This window comes from Nasonia vitripennis, chromosome 1 (assembly GCF_009193385.2).
Source record: "Nasonia vitripennis strain AsymCx chromosome 1, Nvit_psr_1.1, whole genome shotgun sequence".
In the NCBI taxonomy this organism is placed as follows: Eukaryota; Metazoa; Arthropoda; class Insecta; order Hymenoptera; family Pteromalidae; genus Nasonia; species Nasonia vitripennis.
This window is the reverse complement of record NC_045757.1, coordinates 28,521,609-28,543,673: the sequence shown is the minus strand read 5'-3', so window position 1 is coordinate 28,543,673 and position 22,065 is coordinate 28,521,609. Positions and strand designations below refer to the sequence as shown.

At 37.9% G+C, this 22,065-nt stretch overlaps 1 protein-coding gene across 5 annotated transcripts in view; it reads left to right on the top strand.

Annotated features, from left to right (window-relative positions):
- Nucleotides 1–22,065, top strand: part of LOC100118487 (titin homolog) — a 98,083-nt gene that overhangs the window by 23,372 nt on the left and 52,646 nt on the right. For 4 of the 5 annotated variants that reach the window (XM_031933621.2, XM_031933618.2, XM_031933617.2 and 1 more), the window contains 14 exons: nt 30–8,211; nt 8,284–8,620; nt 8,714–8,962; nt 9,043–9,204; nt 9,282–9,620; nt 9,710–9,882; nt 9,974–10,076; nt 11,051–11,214; nt 11,553–11,774; nt 11,851–12,104; nt 12,175–12,338; nt 12,409–12,679; nt 13,023–13,277; nt 13,503–13,635. In XM_031933621.2, coding sequence (XP_031789481.1) covers nt 30–8,211; nt 8,284–8,620; nt 8,714–8,962; nt 9,043–9,204; nt 9,282–9,620; nt 9,710–9,882; nt 9,974–10,076; nt 11,051–11,214; nt 11,553–11,774; nt 11,851–12,104; nt 12,175–12,338; nt 12,409–12,679; nt 13,023–13,277; nt 13,503–13,635 — 11,008 coding nt within the window. The remainder of the gene's footprint in view (nt 1–29; nt 8,212–8,283; nt 8,621–8,713; nt 8,963–9,042; nt 9,205–9,281; nt 9,621–9,709; nt 9,883–9,973; nt 10,077–11,050; nt 11,215–11,552; nt 11,775–11,850; nt 12,105–12,174; nt 12,339–12,408; nt 12,680–13,022; nt 13,278–13,502; nt 13,636–22,065) is intronic. The other variant, XM_031933620.2, reaches the window with a different exon arrangement.

The following is a 22,065-nucleotide window of genomic DNA, read 5'->3' as shown; positions in this document are numbered from 1 at the left end:
GAAAACAATAATCTTTTCTTTCGTTTCAGCAAAGCCAAATACAGTCGTAGAGGAAGCTGTATAGGTACTTTACAGCAAAGAGCGATAGAGCCATTGCAGCAACTAGCTGAAAAAATTGGAATCGTTGAAGAGCAAATGGATGAAAATACATTAGAATTTATTGTGGAGCCTCTAGAAACTCTATGGAAACAAATTCAGTTAGCTCAGACTCAATTTCTGCAATCGTCGTTAGACGAAGAAGCTATTATCGAAGGATTTTTATATCCGGCCAAGCGTTTACTCTCGTCATTGGAATCAATAAAACGGGAAAGATTTACAATACAAGATAATGCTGTAAATCTTTTGCAAGAATTGTCAGAAGGTACTTCTAATTTGGGAGCGACATTCTTAAATTTACAAAATGAGTTAATACAAGAAGGTGCTGAAGAGAATGATTCCATTATTGAAACATTAACAGCTGTTTTAACGCCTCTGAATAATGTAAAGCCACTTATAAATGAGATTTCCAGTAGTGATAAAACCGCAATGGAAGCTCCAATAGCAAACGATCAGCAGTCAAAGGTAAATGACAAGAAAAAAGCTTTATCTCTTAATATAAAAGGGGACGAAGGTGAATTAAACGTAAATGTGATTGACCATGAAGTAGACGTAAGGGTAATGGACCGTCAAGTAGAAAATAAAGTTCCAACAATACTGACGACTGTCGAGACAATTGTCGATGAATTTATCGAAGTTTCGAAACGTGAGACGGAAAGTTTGACAACGTTGAAATTAGCTTCGACGGAGTCAATCACAGAAGAAGGTTCTTTACGAAATATCGACAGAAGAATAGAACCAGTAGTTATACAGACAGGTGAAATTACAGAAATAGATACAACTTCTGAAAATAAAGTTAACGATGGACTTGAAAATAAAACTGTTAATTTAATGGAAACAGCATCAGACCTAATTACCAGTAGGCGAGATAGTGTAACTGCATTATGGTCAATGATCAATGAACCACTGAATAACTTACAGCAATCAATTACATCAATTATTGAAACTCCAGCAGTTATTGACGCAATGAATAAAGAAGACGTAAATGCCATGCAAAATCATATTATTATGGAACGGTTGACAGATTTACAAACATCAATTGCAGCTATGCAGCAAATAGCTAGTACAGATTCTGAAGAGCTTACGCTAGCCTCATGGCAAGAGAACAGCTTACCAGCCTTGCAAAATTTAGCTATATCCATAGAAGAATTAGGGCAGCATTTACCTATGCTAGCGACACAAAATGTTACAGCACAAGATAATACTACAGATACAGAAGAGATATCTTATAGTAGTAATATAACGTTTGCGTTGAAAACTTTAATTACCCCATTACAAGAGTTAAGAGAACGTTTAGGGTTGATAGTAGAAGAACAAATTCCTTATGAGTCAAAACCTGACGAAATTCAGATAGGAACAGAAGGATTTAATATGCCACAATATTTGTCTAAAGGTGATTTCGAAGATCAAATTGAAAGTCAAATCGAAATTCTTGCTGATTTAGATCTGAAAACAATGGAAACAAAAGTTGCAGTTCTTTCTCAGAAACTCGTAAACGAACACGTAAACGTCGAAATAACAGTTGTCGGAGAAGGTTCTAAGGAAGTAATGAACATTGCGCCGATCGAAAATCAACAGGAAATCATAAGTAATGTAGATCAAACTCTTTTACAAAATGCTGCTGCAGAACAAGTTATAGCTGAAGAACATTCTGATAAAATTCAAAATATGCACATAAAATTAGAATCTGAAAATGCTGAACTTATAGTTTCTAAAGACCTACAAGAACTTGTTTCTTTTAAAGATGCAATAATAGGACAAATACAATATGATGACGAAGTGGAAGACGAGGAGCAACAAGCCTTAATAGACATTGAAAAGGCTGGTGTCGTTGGTGTAGCTAATAAAGATTATATTGTGACGGAAGAAGTGATAGCCACTGAAAAAGTACAAGAAATGGAAAGCTCAAAGGTGGATGAGGCGAATGCAGCAATAGCTCTCGAAGAAAATATAGAAAAAGTAATTCTTGAAAACGTTGAAACAACTAAAATAGAGACCTCAACTTTATCAAAGGAAAATAAGCAGTCCAAAGTTTCTGAAGAGGCAAGCAGTAATATTGCAATTACAGATGAATATAGCCAAGACTTTTGTGAAGATATACCACCTGTTGTATTAGATCGACCATCAATTAATATACAAGAAATAGAAATAAACAAATGTATAGCTGTTGAACAATTTGAAAAAGATGAAGTCAATAATCAGTTGAAAGATTTAGCTTTTCAGGAAGAATTGGAAAGTACAGCGGTTATTACTCAACAGCCTGAACATGAATTAGTTTGTGAAAATATTAAAACTAGTCAGGTCAAAGCGATAGCTTTTCCGGAAACAAGACAAGAAATATTGGATAATACGGCAGAATTTGTTGACGATCAGTTGAAATCGATGTCAGAAGATAAAGCAGATGTAATGATAAAAGAAGTTCCATTATCAGAACATATTTTAGCCCAAGAACAAGTTACAGTAAACAGTACTCAAGAATTAAATTCATCAAACATTACAGAGATTCAAAAAGGTCTTGTCTCCATAGAACCAGCTCGAGATTTCAATGGAATAGACCACTTAAATAAGCCTGAAATACAAGTAGCTGAGTCAACAACAAGTAAACCAGACAAAGATCTAAAATTGACTACGGCTACAATAGAAACTATTGATAATGACGAAGATATTGCGAGCATAGATTCCTTAAAGATGGAGTCGGACCACGTAAAAACTGTTTTAATAGCACATGAAGCACCTGTTTCGTCCGAAGTAGTTGGTGAAGACAGTGTAAAAGAAATGGCAGATCTTAAAGATGTAAACCACACAGAAAACAACGTGACACTGTCCATGCAAACATCTGAGGAACTTACATTTGGTGAAGTTACAACAATAGATGTTAAGCAAAAAAGCGGTGACCACGAAGTAGATTTTAGTAAAACAGAAGAAAATGCTGAAATCAAAAAACAAGAGCAATCTGAAAAATTGGAAATAGAGGAAGAAGAAGGTAAATTGATAGAAGAAGTTGAGGAATCAAAGAAAAATAAAAGAGAAAAATCGAAAGAAGAGCGAGAAAGACGTGAAAATATAGCGGAAGCAGAAAAATTAAAAAAAGAGAAGGGAGAACATGAAACAAAAAATGAGGCAGAAGATCTAAACAGAAAGAAAGATGAACCTGAAAAGAAACAGGAAGAACATCGCAAACAACTTGAGGAGGCTGAGAAATTAAATACAGAGCAGACAGAGACATTAGAGGAGGAAAAACGTACAAAGAAAGAGGAAGATGAGAAATTAAATAAAGAAGAAGAAGAATGTAAAAAGAAAAAAGTAGACGATGGCCAGGAACAAGCTAAAGCTAAGAGAGAACAGAAAGAGGAAGATGAACATAGAAAAAAAGAGGAAGACGATCGCAAAATACAGGAGGAAGCCAAGAAATTAAAAACAGAAAAAGAAGAACGTGAAAATAAAGAAAGTGCTAAAAAATTAAAACTAGAAGAAGATCAGAAAAACATAAAGAAATCCGAGAAAGTAAAGAAAGAGGAAGTGGAACATAAAGAGAAAGAAAAACGCAGAAAGCACGAAGAAGCTGAAAAATTAAAAACAGAGGAGGCAGAGAAGTTAAAGGAAGAGGAGAAAGATCATAAAAAGAGAAAAGAAGCTGAAAAATTAGAGATAGAGAAAGAAGAACGAAGTAAGAAAGAGGAAGCCGAATGCAAAAAACAGGAGAAAGCTGAAGAAGTGAAGGAAGAGGAAGATGAACGTAAAAAGAAACAGGAAGCAGAAAAATTGAAGGAGGAAGAAGAGCGTAAAAAGACAGAAGCAGCAGAAAAATTGAAGCTAGAGGAGGAAGAGCGTGAAAAGAAAGTGGAAGCGGAAAAATTAAAGAAAGACGAGGAAGAATTTAAACAGAAAGCGGAAGCAGAAAAATTAAGGCTAGAGGAAGAAGACCGTAAAAAGAAAAAAGAAGCAGAACAATTAAAGAAGGAAGAAGTAGAACATAAAAAGAAAGAGAAAGCAGAGAAATTGAAAAAAGAGGAGGAAGAACTTAAAAAGAAAGAGGAATCAGAGAAATTGAAGAAAGAGGAAGATGAACATAAAAAGAAGGAGGAAGCAGAAAAATTAAGGCTGGAGGAAGAAGAACGTAAAAAGAAAAAAGAAGTAGAACAATTGAAGAAAGAAGAAGAAGAACGCAAAAAGAAAGAGGAAGCAGAGAAATTGAAGAAAGAAGAAGAAGAGCGTAAAAAGGAAGAGAAAGCAGAAAAATTAAGGCTGGAGGAAGAAGACCGTAAAAAGAAAGAGAAAGCAGAAAAATTAAGGCTGGAGGAAGAAGACCGTAAAAAGACAGAGAAAGCAGAAAAATTAAGGCTGGAGGAAGAAGACCGTAAAAAGACAGAGAAAGCAGAAAAATTAAGGCTGGAGGAAGAAGACCGTAAAAAGAAAGAGAAAGCAGAAAAATTAAGGCTGGAGGAAGAAGACCGTAAAAAGAAAGAGAAAGCAGAAAAATTAAGGCTGGAGGAAGAAGACCGTAAAAAGGAGGAAGCAGAAAAATTAAAATTAGAGGAAGAAGAGCATAAGAAGAAGGAGGAAGCAGAAAAATTGAAGCTAGAAGAAGAAGAGCGTAAAAAGAAAGAGGAAGCAGAGAAATTGAAAAAAGAGGAAGAAGAACGTAAAAAGAAAGAGGAAGCAGAAAAATTAAGGCTAGAGGAAGAAGAGCGTAAAAAGAAAGAGGAAGCACAAAAATTAAAGTTAGAGGAAGAAGAGCGTAAAAAGAAAGAGGAAGCAGAAAAAGTAAAGCTGGAGGAAGAAGACCGTAAAAAGGAGGAAGCAGAAAAATTAAAGTTAGAGGAAGAAGAGCGTAAAAAGAAAGAGGAAGCAGAGAAATTTAAAAAAGAGGAAGAAGGGCGTAAAAAGAAAGAGGAAGCAGAGAAATTGAAGAAAGAAGAAGAAGATCGTAAAATGAAAGAGGAAGCAGAAAAATTAAGGCTGGACGAAGTAGATCGTAAAAAGAAGGAGGAAGCAGAAAAATTAAAGTTAGAGGAAGAAGAGCGTAAAAAGAAAGATGAAGCAGAAAAATTAAAGAAGAAAGAAGTAGAACATAAAAAGAAAGAGGAAGCAGAAAAATTAAGACTAGAGGAAGAAGAGCGTAAAAAGAAGGAGGAAGTAGAAAAATTAAGGCTAGAGGAAGAAGAACGTAAAAAGAAAAAAGAAGCAGAACAATTAAAGAAGGAACAAGTAGAACATAAAAAGAAAGAGGAAGCAGAGAAATTGAAAAAAAAGGAGGAAGAACTTAAAAAGAAAGAGGAATCAGAGAAATTGAAAAAAGAGGAAGATGAACATAAAAAGAAAGAGGAAGCAGAAAAAGTAAAGCTAGAGGAAGAAGAGTGTAAAAAGAAAGAGGAAGCAGAAAAAGTAAAGCTAGAGGAAGAAGAGTGTAAAAAGAAAAAAGAAGCAGAACAATTAAAGAAGGAAGAAGTAGAACATAAAAAGGAAGAGGAAGCAGAGAAATTGGAGAATGAGGAAGAAGAACTTAAAAAGAAAGAGGAATCAGAGAAATTGAAAAAAGAGGAAGATGAACATAAAAAGAAAGAGGAAGCAGAAAAAGTAAAGCTAGAGGAAGAAAAGTGTAAAAAGAAAGAGGAAGCAGAAAAAGTAAAGCTAGAGGAAGAAGAGTGTAAAAAGAAAAAAGAAGCAGAACAATTAAAGAAGGAAGAAGTAGAACATTATAAGGAAGAGGAAGCAGAGAAATTGGAGAATGAGGAGGAAGAACTTAAAAAGAAAGAGGAATCAGAGAAATTGAAAAAAGAGGAAAATGAATATAAAAAGAAAGAGGAAGCAGAAAAAGTTAAGCTAGAGGAAGAAGAATGTAAAAAGAAAGAGGAAGCAGAACAAGTGAAGCTAGAGGAAGAAGAGTGTAAAAAGAAAGAGGAAGCTAAGAAAGTAAAGAAAGAGGAAGAAGAACGTAAAAAGAAAGAGGAAGCTGAGAAAGTAAAGAATGAGGAAGAAGAACGTAAAAATAAAGAGGAAACAGAACAATTGAAGAAGGAAGAAGAAGAGCGTAGAAAGAAAGAGGAATCTGAGAAATTGAAAAAAGAGAAAGATGAACGTAAAAAAAAAGAGGAAGCAGAACAATTGAAGAAAGAAGAAGAAGAGCGTAAAAAGAAAGAGGAAGCAGAAAAATTACAGAAAGAGGAGGAAGAACTTAAAAAGAAAGAGGAACCAGAGAAATTGAAAAAAGAGGAAGATGAACGTAAAAAGAAAGAGGAAGCAGAAAAAGTAAAGCTAGAGGAAGAAGAGTGTAAAAAGAAGGAGGAAGCATATAAATATAATTTTGATGCTACTGAGTCTTTATGGTCATCAATTGAAAAACCATTGGACAGTTTGCAACATTTAATTGCAGATATTTTTCAGACACCTACAACTCTAGAAACGATTGCTGTTGCCGAAGCAAGCTTAGCTCAATTAAAAATTGAAGAGCATTTGAGCAATTTACAATTGTCAATAGCTGCCATTAAACTAACTGCTGGGGAAAGAATTGAAAACATTTCTTCGTTAAAAGAAGGAAATGACTCAATTCCTTTGCAGAACTTAGCTTCGTCTTTAGAAAGTTTTTGCAATTATTTACCCCAGATCGCTAGTCAAACTAATATTACACAAGAAAGTGAAAAGTTGGAAGACATACCATACGCTAAGCCTAACATCGCAATTGCTTTAGAATTGATGATCAAGCCGCTTCAGGAATTGCAAGAAAGTTTAGGTTTGGTTATTGAAGACGCACCACAACAGATGTTACTTCATGAGCAAACTAAAAAAGACAAAGTTAGCAAATCAGGAAAAGTGCAGGACAAAAAACGAAAAGAAAAGAAAGAAACAGAAAATACAACAAAAGGGGAAGAACTATTGAAAGATGAATCATCGAAAAAGTATAAAAAAGAAAGTGAGAAGAAAAGGCCTGAAGAACCTTTAAAATCACCGAAAGATGAAAATAAAAAGAAGGAAGCAACGGAGAGATTGGAAAAGAATGAAGAAGAACATAAACAGAAAGTAGAAAACGAGAGATTACAAGCAAAAGAAAAACAGGATGATGAGTGTTATAAGAAGGCGGTAGAACACAAAGAGAAAGAAGAATTCGATGCAATTGAGAATGAACAGGTAGCCGACAAGAAAGAACAGGATGATGGATTGAAAATTAAATATGCTGATAAACTTAAGAAAGAGAATGATGAGAAAATGACCAGAGTAGCTGAAAGATTAGTAAAAAAGGAAGAAGAATACAAAACATATGATAGAAGGTTGAAAGAACAATATAAAATAAATAAATCTAAGCAAGAGGTTAGCAATGAAACTGATATATCGCATTTGAAGAGTAGTGCAATGAGTAAAACAGCAGAATATAGAAGACGGGAAAATGGACGAACGGAGTCTAATCATTTTGAACCTGAAAACGGAATGTCAAATAGAACAAAATATGCAAAGGAGTCGTCTAGTCAATACTACACAGACAATCTAAAAGTGGAAAGCTCATCAAGTACACCTCGAAGTGTTTCGCGTGATAAAAATCTACACACTAGTCAGTTCAGTAAATTAAGTTCTGAATCATTGTACATTAGAGCAAAAACTATTGAAAAAGAAAGTTTAACAAGGTTTGATTATAAAAAAACTACAATAAGTGATTTATCACGTTACAAATATGATAGTATTCCAGACCTGAATCGATTGCATCCATCATCAGAAAGTAAATTTTTGTCTAGATCGCGGGAAGATTTATTGCGTCGAGACTATGATCTAAGATCATCTTTTCTCACTTTACTAGACAGAGCAAGCATTCCAGATTTAAGTTCAACTGGTAGAACAGCGTACAGTTACAATTTAGCCAAAAAATATGACACATATTCTGCATCTTCACTTAATTTAGACTCTGATTCTAAACGACGTTCATATGCTAGATCTTATAACAGCAGTTCTAAAAACTTTGAACATCCTACGTATACACCAAAATCATTTCATTCTACTGACTATTCTTTGTCTGTATCAGACAGTCTAGCTTTGAGTCGCTCGCGTAGAAGATTTGAATCAAGAAAATCTGCTGTCGTATATGATGGTACTTCATCAACTAAATCTTCAATAAACAGATCGCAAGACGTAAGTTAGTTTAAACTATAAAATAACGCACTAGGTATTTTTAAATATAATATAAAATAAATTTCATTTCAGCGTGGAAAATGTCCAACATTCTGCACTAAGTTGACTAATTGCACAGTAGCTGAAGGATCTCGCATACGACTTATATGCACTACAATTGGACACCCAGAACCACAAGTTTACTGGACGAAAAATGGAGATCGAGTTCGCACTGGTGGTCGCGAAAGAATAAAGTATGATAATGGAATGGCTACACTGGAAATCATTGCTACACAGCTCGAAGATGCTGGTTATTATGCTTGTTTAGCGAAGAATTCGTACGGTCAATCATCGACGGAGGCTACAGTTCGAGTGTACTCAGTTTATGAATCGGCGCCCTTGGGTCCCACATTTACGTCTGCTTTAAATGGTAATTATTTTACAGCAATTGGTCTTTAAATATAAGTTTCTTCCCAATTTACTTTAAAAGATGGTTAAAATACACGCTATTTCACGTTTCCAGATAAATACAGATTATCCGATCGAGAATTGGTGCTCGAAACTCGCGTACGGGGTCAGCCGACTCCTTCTATTTCGTGGCTAAAGGATGAACGATTGTTGCGGGGTGATCGATACAAACAATCTTTACTTGGGGATGGCGTTTGCCGCCTGGAAATATCTAATCCAGATATTTCGGACAGTGGACAATATGTTTGTAAAGCGACCAGTGAGAAAAGTTCGGAACAAATTCGACACACGGTTCATTTCGATGGTAGGTATTCATTGTGTGGTTATTGTATTACAGCAAATCATATTTTGATACTCAAAGCTTCGTTTGTGTTTTCATTCCAGATTTTGAAACAAAAAAGACACGCACAAGAAAAGATTACAACTTCGACAGTCGTCTTTACGACTCTCCTAGAGAACGTGAAAATTTTCCTAAAATATCGTCTACTCTTGCCGATTATAAAGTACCTGCAGGAGGAACCATTGCATTGCAGGTGGAAATAAAAGGTGATTGAAAAAAATGACTAATATAAAAAAAATCAACGGAGACTAATAATATTTGGTTCTAAATTAAAAAAATTTAGATGCCCATGCTTCCAATGTAACCTGGCTACGCGATCGAGGTGCAAGAAAAGAACCAGTCACAGATCCAAAAACTCGAACCTTCGCAGAGTCCGGAATTTACACATTGATAGTGCCAGAAGCGACTGAATCTGAGACTGGCACTTATGTCTGTAGAGTAAGCAACGCTTACGGCTATGTGGATACAAGCGCAACTGTTGAGGTGGTACCGCTTAGTAAATTCGATGATTTGGGAAAACCGGCTATGTTTGTCTCTCGACCTGTTGATAAAATGATCTACGTCATGGATGGAGAGCCAGTGTCTGTGTCCTTTAGGGTCAGCGGTACTCCAAAGCCACGAGGTAAACCATCCGCAAATCCTCTAGTCATACATGTTTAAATTATTCATGAATATTTTATCGTTATATTTTTATATAAAATGTATTTATAGTTGTATGGATGAAAGGCATTAGAGACATAACTGATGGACCGCGGTCCCATAAAGAGGCGATAGATGACTATGTTAGGCTGACTTTAAACAGGGTGAACTCAGAGGATGAAGGGACTTACTGCATTCTTGTAAAAAATATTTATGGCTGTGACAGGTCGTTCTTCACATTAAAGGTTCGTCTCCAAACAAAAAATCAATCTTTTTAGACTTTAGGAATTGAGAGTTCATGTTTGGATTTCAATACATTATTTCTTTATAATAAAGGTAAGACAAAGGGCAAAGTCGTTAACTCCAACAGCAGAAAGGCTAAGTTTGTCGGATCGTCTGTCTGATATACACATCAAAGAGCAGCAATCTTATCTCAGGAGTGAGTATATTTCATATTATCAATTATAGTAAGTACTAGATACGCCATTAAAAATGTACGAACGAAATAATAAAACCGATTTTTCAAAACAAATAAATTCAATTTCAAAATGCACAGGCTGCACTTTGTCAGCGCAGAACAATGCGCCAAGCATCCGAAAGCTATTTAGAAAGTTGCATGCAATAGAAGAATCCCATAATGGCCAAAGAGGTCAAAATAACTAAAAATTATTGTCCTGACTTCCCACGCAGCGAATTCGAGGCAAAACCCTCTCGCGGTACTATTTTCGTCGGTCTCTCCCCGCCAGCGAGAAACGCGCGGCGGCGCGTCCAAGCAATTTTGAAATTTAGTTCGTTGCGCGCGGTCCAATTACATGCGCGACTTTGGTCTCTTCTTAGGCGGTACTTTACGACTATTTGTGTAACATCTTCAACTCGTTACGAATAATTTTTCACTTGTCAACGACGCAACATTGTATTGAGGAAGCTCGTTGGACTCGCTGAGTGATGTGCGCAATTTAGAGAAGAAAAAATGAGTTTCGAAAGCAACGATTTTTCCGATGACCAGCGGCTTTTCGAATCTAAGAAAAAATTAGTCAGAAGACTGAAGCTTGCGTGGTATAATAGAAATAATTCGGACTCGGACTTGTTGAGCTATCAAGGTACTTTGCTATAACTTTTTAATAATAAAATATCTGATTATATTTCAGTTTATTTCCCAAAGATTCAAATAGTTAAGGTTAAAAGTTTTAGAAAAAAATTATATCTTCATAAATAGAGTAAGAAAATGTAGCACACGGGCTTTCAAAATTATCTGTGACCCGCTTAGAGGTGAAATGAAATATTTCAAGCGGTAAATCAATCAAAAAGCGAAAACAGTTTCTGTAACAGTTTCAAAAATAAAAATAACAATGCGATTATTCGCGATATTTGCTAGAAGTGAATAACACCTTTGATCATTTGCACGTGATTTAGATGTTCCGGGACCAATTAGCAGTGAGCCCATCGTCGTGGATGGCGGAAGAAATTGGCTTTCACTGAGCTGGGGAAAAGCGGATCAACGTGGACCAGCTCCGGTCATCGCATACCGCGTCGACGCTTGGCAGATGGGCGGAGACGGAGGAGCACGATGGGTGGAGGTGCTCAAATATAATATTTAATAAATGCATCTCATAATAACACGCCGAAATTAATTAACATATTTTGCAAGAAGATATTTTAAAACGCTTATTTCTGTCGACTAATGTACAGAGAATAATTTTTGGACACGTTTGGTTTCCTACTATCTTATGAATTTTTATTGATTGTTTTAACACCAAAGGAAAGCAGTGTGATATTGTCAATTATTCAGATTGCATTTATTCTTAGAAGTCCGTACATTATATGCGATGCAAACAAAGTCAAGACCTTCTATTTTTACCCATTTAATTAAACGGCGCTACAACTATACAATGCAATTTGTTTTTGTTTCAAACAGCTTGGTATTACGCCAATCAACTCGTTCGACGCCTTCAACCTTCGACCTGGCGGCGAATACAAATTTCGCGTGACGCCGAGAAATCGTTACGGATGGGGCGAATCTGTTACAATGAACGGTTCGGCAACCGTGAGCGACGATGTCGAAATTCCCGAATTCACGAAAATTCTTCCTGGACAGCTAAAAGCGCTCGTCGGATCGACGGTCAACTTGGAATGCGAAGCGAGTTTCCCTTCAATAAAAAGTTTCGTCATCTGTCGTTGTAATTTTTGTGAGATATTTCATTTTCTTTGCGCAGGTTCGAAGCGAATGCAAATTCGACGTGAAGTGGCTTCGAGAAACGACGGAGATCGACTCCTGTGTAGATTCTAGATGCGTCATTAAAAACGAACGTTCAAAGTGTTCGCTCGTATTAAAAAATATCAAGGAGGACGATTCCGGCAGATATATTTGCGAGGTTTCGAACAAAGCCGGCAAAGTATCGTCTTACGGGCGCATATTAGTTGTGAACGATCCGAAAATTTTGAATGCCGATGCGCGATTGAAAATGAGGTACAGTATTATCCACTTATTCCGATTATTCGCGGATGGCGCGCAATACATCCTTATAATCCAAAAACAGGTTCCTCGACGGTCTCACGGAAGACGTACCCCCGCAATTCACCATGAGACTTCGGGACAGAAGAGTACAGACTTCGTATCCCGTCAGATTAACGTGCCAAGCTTTTGGCTGTCCCGAGCCAGAAGTCACTTGGTTCAAAGACGGCAAACCCGTGATCGAGACGTGTAAGCTATTCTTTTATTTTCCAACGATAACAAGGCTCATAACCGCGTGAATAAAACGATTCGTTTTCAGCCACGCGCTCGATCTACATCGACGAGTTGCACTTCCACACTCTCGAAATCGCTCGCTCGAGCCTGGAGGACTCGGGCTGTTACGAGGCCTGTGCTAAAAATGAGAACGGCTCGGTATCCTGCCGCTGCATTCTCGTCGTCGACAAGGGAATCCGGGCTTACATAGCTCCCGAATTCCTCTACGGTCTGGACGTCGCTTACGCCGTCAAAGTCGGCGGGGATCTCCGATTGACGGCACAGATCGAGGCATATCCCAGTGTCGGCATCGTTTGGTGAGCGTCTTAATTTTTCGCCCGGAATTCTTACCGAATTTGGAAATTTTACAGGCTGCCTTCTCGAATGTATTATTCTTGCTATAAGAAGTACGAGGGTTACGTAAAACTTTATGCGGATTTTATATATCGCCGTGTGTTACGCGATATTTTGAGTTATTTTATAATTTGTATCGTGTGCAATATGGAAAATTGTAAGCGAAATTCGATACAATTTTAAATTCAGGCATTCGATACTGGATTATTATCATTTTCAAGACGTTCGATCGTAAAATTTAATTTTAAATAAAAATGATGAGGACGATTTTATAGTTATAATAACAATAAATAATGAAAAACATAGGCATCGTGACGGAATTCGCCTTCGTCCAAGAAGAAGAGCTGCGATGACACTGAGTAACGATGGTACGGTGGAGCTTATCTTAGCCAAAGTTACGAGCAGAGACGCGGGTATCTACACTTGCACGGCTACTAACGAAATTGGCAAAGCGGAGACGACCGCCAGAGTATCCGTAATCGGTCCAGACGACGGTGTCACAGGTGTGGATGATAATTTCTCGCCACATGTTGTCGTTAACCCACCAGATGTTGATATACCGTGAGTAATTATATGAGCGTATCAAATAATAAAATTATACATAACTGTACAAATTGATTCATCTTTGTATAATATTCTTTTATACAAAACATCGTATACTTTTTACTATCTTTCCGCGTGTTATCATACAGTTTCGTACAAAACCGTACCAAATACCTAACTTCACTATAAAAAAAATGAAGATTTCAAACTCCAACCAACCAATCCCCTTATCGCTGCCCACAGCTACTCGAGAGTGCCTCTATTCGTGACGAAACCATTATCAACGGAGGCTCAGGAGGGCGACACCGTGATAATCCAGTGCGAGGTCGTAGGTGACCCGAAGCCCGAGGTCATGTGGCTACGCGACTTTCTGAAGGTGAGTCCTCTATACTCTTTCTCTCTCTCTCTCTCCCTTTCCGACAATCCGCGCACGCATTCGGTTACCGCGCGAGCATGTAACGCGCCTCATTACAGATTTGCACACTACTCCCGTTTTCGCTCGACCCTGGTGAGACTCGAGAAACACGCGATTTTGGCGAGCGAACGCGTGCCCGAGAGGTGACTACGCTTACGCGCGAGAAGCTCGTTGAGATTAGATGGATGATGGGCTATTGTAGGCTTTTTGCTCGTTTATCATTGCCGCGGCTCTTTTTGCGTACGAGTCGCGAGTCGAGTGGATTTCAATGATGAAGATAAAAAGTCAGTTGCTTATTTAATAAAGAGCCTGATGGGATGAGTGGTTTAGAAAGTGTTTGTGGCTGTGATTTCTCAACTTGATTATAAGTTTGAGGGATTATTTTGAACGAGTCAATTTGATTGTTTATTGGTAGGGTTTCCTCATTTTTCTCGTTGTAATTAGTACTGTACTTCAGTTTTTTAATTTCGTTTAATAGCCAGGTGTCAACAAATAATAATGTTTCGGAGATATAATTATTGTGATTCACGATTCTCAAAGAAATCGCAACAATACTTGCAAAATTTTAAGTGTACGATCTATCGATCATTCCCGAGCCAATCCATTAGCATATTAATCGCTAGTTCTCGGTCCTCTGCAAATCTTTCTATAAAGCCGTTTAAATTCCGCAAAAAAAGTCAACTTCAGCGCAAAATCCTGGAACGCATCGTGCACTCGTGAGTTAGCGCTCTACTTCACACTGGTGCAAATCATCATGCATGATTAGTCGAGCGCAATTAGCAATCAATTTGCATCATCCAAACACTGCAACCTCGTCTCGTGACTTTCCTCCAATCCAAAACAACAAATCATCGAAAACGAGCGACGTCACCAACGCAGTCAAAATCACTTCCAAACCAGGACAACAATACCTCCTTCCAGTTGTATAAGTACACACATACATGCGTACACATACCACTCCCCGAGTTCAGAGCACTCAATCCCCGCGTAAATGGGCGCCGCTCTAGGATGGCCGCATCAGTGCGCGATCGGCTTTGCGCAAGATCGAGCAGTTGAATGACGTGTCGCTCTTTCTCTCTCTCTACCTCTCGGTGCGCCGTGTGCGTTACGCCGCCTAGTAGCGTCGTCGCGTTGGCTTCTCTGCGGCTACATTAAATGTGGGTCAAGGTGGCCGCGAAAAGAAATGATATTCATTATGCCCGTATTCGGCGCTATACGCCGGCGTAGCCGCAACCGCTTACTTTCAGCTATTCATCATCTGGCCACTCGAGCGCGCGAGTGCGGTAATTGCGGCTCGTCGACTCCCCCTCACCATTTTTGCATCGCGCGCGCTTTTTTGGCGCTTCTTATGCCTTCTGACACTTTCTCGACCCACTCGTGTAGGTGTGTTTCTTTGTGACACGCGGAGTGTTGTACATTTTTGGCATGGCTTTTGTTAGTCACCTGCGAAGGGTCGAGAGAAAGAGAGCTTTGGTATTCGGGGAGCATCGCCTGCGTGTGCGGGACATAGTTTGGCTCTTTGCTTGTAGGTCTCGGCTTTTGTTTTCTTTTCGAGAGATTACTGTTTTTGAATTTCTTTCTTCATCTTCTTCTTTTCTTTCGATTCAAGGTGAATTGCAGAAGGAATTCAATGTCGCTTAGCTGTTCGTTTATTGCATTACATTATTCGGTCTTTTTTGCAGTTTTTTGCAAGGCTTACAAAGGGCTATGATCATTTATTCGAGATTCATATAACATGCGTGAAAAATGAACAGAACGCTTTATTGTAACCCGCATCACTATCTGTACACAGAATGTATGTATAGCGGTGTACCACCTATGTCAAAACTGCCGTCTTCACGAGCTTCATCTGAGGCTGCTTATGCTATAATTGTGCCTATGGGTCGTTGCGGTTTTAACATCAATCATTTCTCGGCACTTTTAAAATTTAATGCTGTATTTTTAAGCATACATCGTTGCCGTAGTAAATGCACTTAATGGGTTTTCTCGAGATAGCATGACTGAGTATGATCCAGAGTATTATTATCAATAGGTCAAGTTTCTTACAAAAAAGCATAAAAAGACCTATAATAAACGTTCCACCATCAACCACATAAATATTAAAAAAACAACATTTTCCTTGGCTCTCCCTGTTTTTTCAGCTTCTGCATCATCCTTCATCAAACGAACTTCGCACGTAATCACGTATTCCGACATTATGAGCGTTGGCGGATGCTTTTAAGTTCAGCGCATACGTGCATACAGGGGCCTTCGTTTGCTCGTATAGTTGCGCTGAAAAGTTTTATTGCGCCTCGAGAGAAATTATGGGCTTTGCGTACTCCCGCGAAGAAGAGCCTCCGACGTCGCTGTTTACAATAGGTCGAACACGATGAACGTGTCTGCTCTGCGATGGATGAGGGAGTTGATCAAAGAAGTTCGGCTTTTTCATTACTTTCCTTTGTACTCCGACGGGGACCTTGAGCGCACCGTATTATGCTCTTGTGAAAGAGTTCAGTGAATTATTGAAATGGATTTTTTTATCTTCTATTTGATTGTCAGCTGCTTCTATGTTAGTATAGTGCAATACATTTTCGAAATTTTAATTCTATTAAGTAGTTTACTTTGAGTACGATAAAAAATTAATTTGATTGTTACATTTATCGAACAAAATGGATGAGCACTCAATTTTGATGGTAATTAACAACGATTATGTCAGTTTAAACAAAAACCGACATTTTTATATTTATCGCATAATTAATTTACTCACTGTGATGTAACAGCTCCTTAAATTACTTCAATTTTATGACTCCAAACTCAATCACACTATATTATCATCATCAAGCTTTTCCGCCTTTTACGAAGCCGCAAGGAAGCACTCAATTCTACTTGTTCGCGATAACAATAAACATGCAAATTAAAAGGCCCGCCTCGTCTCATAATCCGAGATCGCGCATAAAACAGCGATAAAAACGCGCTTAAGAGTACACACGTTTAGTTCTCAATTCGCACGAGCGACGCGTTAATTGCCGTCGAAGCGAGCAATAAAAATTAAGTTCAGTCAGGCGTCGATAAATCCACATAAATAACTCATTCAAGCTGCATTTCGCACCGCAAAAAACCTGCTTTCGATAAAACGCCTCATACCCTCGGGACTCGAGATAAATATTGTCCGATTCGCCGTGTGCATATTATAACGCGAAAAACCTGCTGAATAATTTACCTCGCGAGCCAGGGTCTATAACGTATAATCCAACGGTACAACGTCGTGCGCCTAATTCTCGATGAACTGCTCGCGGCGATCAAGCACTTGCGTGTGTCTACATAAATTTAGATAATAACAGAACCTTGCGCTTGTGATTTTAAATTCTTACGCAAGTTGTTTGTTATGGGGGATAAGTGAGAGTGCACAAAGGAGTCGGACTTTCTTTTCAAAAGCGCGACTGGCGACGTTTTTAGCACCACCCGCCACTCGACAAATATTACTACAATCGAGACTTTCGGAAGGTCGGTATATACAACGTAAATAATACATGTTAGCGATGATGAAGCTTTATACAAAAGCTTCTTTTTTTCGAGCCGACTTCTCAATACGGCGAATTTCTCACAATCGAAGTAAAACAGAAACTAACTGGCTGTCATCGCGTAACTCAATTAAACTCCGATAATTGTCGATGGATATCCTCCGGCGAGTCATGCCTCGTGTTTTCCTTTTCTCGAGCGAGTTAAAAAGCCGGATGAGAAAAAAAATACGAGGGGGAGACGAGAACAGAGACGGAGGAAGAGCGTGTAATGGAATCGAATAACGCTGTAGATGGTTTCGAACGTCCTTTATTGGCTTATCATAAATCGATGAGTCAATGATTTTTTCCTCTTCTCGTTAGAGATCAGGGAGAGAATGTTGTGTGTCGGAGCGAATCGATTATTTACACGCAAGGCGAAATATTACTGTTAGTTAAATGCCTGTAAGCTGTATATACTCGAAGTGGAAGGTTAATTGATTCGTTATTATATCACGGGTTATTTTTTTCAATACGAGATTCGAGCAGTGATGTATGGGGAATAAGGTGTGAACGGTCGCGTTGAGGAATGTGTATTTGAAAGTTTTGGAGGTTTGGTCAATTGTCAATCAATTGTATGAGATCGATGACTAATCCATTTCTTTATTGGATTTTATGTTAATTTAATGAAATGGAATATTACCATATCGAATTTGAATTTAGTTCTTATTAGGCCTATCATCATGTGCAGTCGTATATTTAAGGAGGTTCGATAGCTCCGGGCTTGCGGGGAAAAAGAGAGACGCTCCCCGCGCTGCAGTCCCGCTCACAGCCCCACCAGCTAATGCTTTTATTTACGTTTTTGCTCAGTACACGGAATCGCTGTTGTCAATCGTTCTACAATTTTGGGTACATGTTTATAAATGGTTTCCTGATGCTTTGCCAAGTTTTTTTATTCCCTTCTTATCATTTTTAAGTTATCGCACTCTAAGTGTTTCTATCATTTTTAAAGTTATTCCATAAGAGCCTGTGTATAAGAGCCTATTGTCGATCTATCTGATGTTTTACCAGTAGGCATATAACATGTTTGTTAACAGATTTTAATTGTTTTCAAAATATTTTAAGCATTTTCATTTTGGTATCGAACCTGCTTAACTGAATATTATTTTGTATTTCATGCATTATATAAAAATATAGAATTGGACAGTTTGGTTTGTATATCTTATAGCATGAGCAGCCCCGACATAAAGACTCAACAGGGAAATTTTGACATATAGGCCCGTATTTACATTCTGCGCGCGGATTGCAATAAGGGAAATAGAAAAGTGTCTATGCGCCACCTATGTTCTATTGCCAGAGACGAGGCCAGAGACTTAGAGTACTAGTGACAGGGAAATAACATGTTCAAAAATCTTTTGTTTTACGACTATACATTCATGCATATGATGCTGTATTGTATAGCGTGGCATATCGTTTTTCTTATTTACGTATTTTGCATCAAACCTACGTGCAAAATCCTAGTAAAAAAAGGAGTTTTTCTAAAAATGTTCATTTCATCGTGTTTACTAACAGTGCACACCTCCAGTGCAATTTCACGTGGTTTTGTACGCCTGAAAAACGCAAGCTTATTTGCATAACTATTTTCCTCATATTTCGTGAAACATACATATATAGTAGCCCTGGAATTATGTGTCAATAACTAGTGCACGCGAAAATTTCTTGGAAAATGATTGATCGATCGGACAAATAACACGTCGCAAACTAACAATCTGCAACGAACCGGCACTTTTGATCGATACATTTATGGCGTACGACAGTTTAGTGCCGACGAATAAAGGGTTATACCTACACAGAATATGATCGATCAATCCATCATCAAATAATGGATATTATAACAGACGCGATTTAAATACATTAGTCCAAACAGGCTCTTATTGGCACAAGGGCAACGCCCAGAACCTTAAAAAAAATTTTCTGCCCGTACTGATAGCCGCGCAACAAAGGTGTCACCCACTCCCCCCACCAAAATCGGAGAGCTCGGCAATCCTGTCTCGGTTACTTTAACTCGTCGTGTGCCTAGAATAAGGGAAGAGAAGGAGAAGGAGGAGGAGAAGCCGCGAGAGAGAAACGCGTAACGAGAGCAGCGGCGGTACAATCTCGTGCTCACTGTCGTCTCGCCCACACAAGAGTGTGGCTCGCTCAGCGCGTCTCTCCGGGTTGTTTGTTGTGGTTGTTGTTGTGACGTTTTTTTTATTTTCGATTTTCCGACAAACACGATTTTGTGCGATCGCGAGATTTTGGAGACTCGTTGAGTGGGATTTTTCGGTGTGAGATTCGGATGCGGACGTGCGATTGTGGTGTTGTTGGGAGGATCCTTTGGGAGGAGATCGAGTGCTTTAGGATGATGGATTAGGACTTTAGGGATTGTATCACTGAGTAAGTTGAGCAAGTTTGTGGTGTTGATGATTTTTTTATTCATATGGTCAATTTTCATAGCCATTCCTATTCACTAATTTTATTGGCGGTCTTAGTATAATCAAAGAAATAAAGTTTCAGGAAATTTAAAAAAAGTTTAAAAATGCAGCTAAACTCTGCGATTGGCAAATAATATTTTGTTTGCTAAGCAATCTTTTAAAATCGATAAAAATACGATCTATAGTTATGCAAAGAAAAGATACAATTTAAAAATTTACTTCAAATAATTTATAATGCAATTTGTCAGGATATAATGTATGGCAACTGCATTCTTAAATTCTAGAATCCAGATCATATAAATCAGCAAGAGATACATGGCGAAAACATATTTTTGACACGTACAAAGTTGCTAAGCGATTCTGATGATTGGTACAGCGATACTCCTGTAAAACTAGTTTTGTCACACCTACGAAACAATTGGCGCTTTAAACTCGCTGACATAGCAAATGATGCGTTGCGTGGCTTTCTCGCGATATTTTATGTACTTAATATACATCTAAATCGGAGCTTTTAGATTGTGACATCGTTCCAGTCAAGAAGTGTATTATAGAATAGAAACGCTGAAGATACATCGTATAAACAAATGATACAACCTTTTTTGGATAAACGGAAGAATACCTAATGATACTTTGATGTTTAATTCTTAAGTTATTGTTTGGCAACCAGCCGTGAATTATAGTCGTTGTAAAAGTTTCAAGTTCATGCAAATATGTTGGAAAACTCGTATTTAATAGTATAATTTTATTGAATCAATTACATTTGATTTATATCGAACAAAAGATAACACCTAAACAATGCTTACATAAATCTTTGTCGTTGCCTACTTTGTGAAGCTACATAAGTTTCAATGTTCAATTTAAAATGTCCATCAAATTGATTCCGGAATTTATGGGAAATAGAAATGTCTTACCCACAAACCAATTAAGTACTAAGCGCAAGTAAAGTAGACAATAGTTAAGTTATATCAGGCATAGTCTTTTCTTCGTTTTCTTAGTCAATTATGAACAGTTAATCCTGTAATCAAATACTATGAGATAATTATTTGCCATTATAATAAAATCAACTGAATGAATAAGCTAAATTAAAATGCTGTACTAATTTTTAAACTAAAGTTCACATGCAGTGTCGCCCATTTTATTTACCGATCAAATATTTCATTGATGAAAAACTAGTACATTCTCTATCAGATTATTCTTAAATAATGCCTTCAAGTAAATTTATTGGTTTCTCGCTAATGCTTAAAGTGTCGAGATGCTCCGTAAGATAAAAACTCTATCCATTCAATTTCTTCAGCAAGTGTTTGTACACAGTTCTCTTGTAAGACTTAGTCGATGCAATTATGTCATTAATTATAGGTCACATCGAACACTACAAGCTTCACATAATAATGATATCTCTAATTTGATTTATCATCCATTGTTTCTCTTCAGCAGAAAAAATCCAAAACCAATGAATCACTAAATCGCAAGCTTCGATCCGATTGTTCCATTTCACGCAACCAATAATATCGCCTCCTTAATATTCAATCAACTTCAACAAAGAAAACTCCATCCCAGCTAATAGTGATAAAAAAATTTTGCGCTCACACTTCTCTTATACATACATAAACACGAGCAAAAGTCTCGCTCTTATAACACACGACGACGTATTTGGATTCCGCGATTCCCGAGTCAAGCCGCGTACACGAGGCGCGAGGGCCATCGGCTCGCGAGAAGAAAACCAAGAAAGACGTTTTTAGCCGGCGAAACCGATACTCGATGAGTCATCCACGGAACTCAATTAGCCGCGATCCTGCAGAGCTTGCGTACACATAACGGATGCAGCGGATCTATTTTTCTTCTCTCTCTCTCTTTCTCTCTCTGACTCTTTCTCTTATCTTTGTAGCAGCAGCGACGGCTTTGAAGCTTTTTGCCGACGACGCTCGGTCAGATCGCATCAATTTTGCGGTCGACGCGTCTGTCGCGAGTGCGTGGACGTATCTTTGTTTTTTCGAGCAGCCGAGAAATGTGACAGTCGTGGATCGGGGGAACATGATATTTTCATTATGTTTGATGAATGTATTGTCCTCGATCGTATAATCGTTGGAGTAATTGTGAGAAATCGGTTGTTTGAGGTACTTACTTCATTATGCAGGGTTTTTGTTGGCGTATATTCAAGGAAGAAATCGTTGAATCGGTCTTATGGAAAAATTGTAGTTTGAATTGCGTAAAAAAGGAAATCGAGCGCGAATTATAAAAGTTACGTGACTTAGATAAAATCGAATCAAAGTTCGATATATAATTGAACGCGCCGTATTCTAGAGAGAAAAAATAGTGCGTTAGCTGGTCGCAGCCGTAAGATTTAATTGCATTGTTATGGCTAACGACAGGAATCGAGTAACGAATGTTTGTTAAATGGTAAATTTCGATACCATAAATAGTTAGTGCCCGACGCGTAAAGC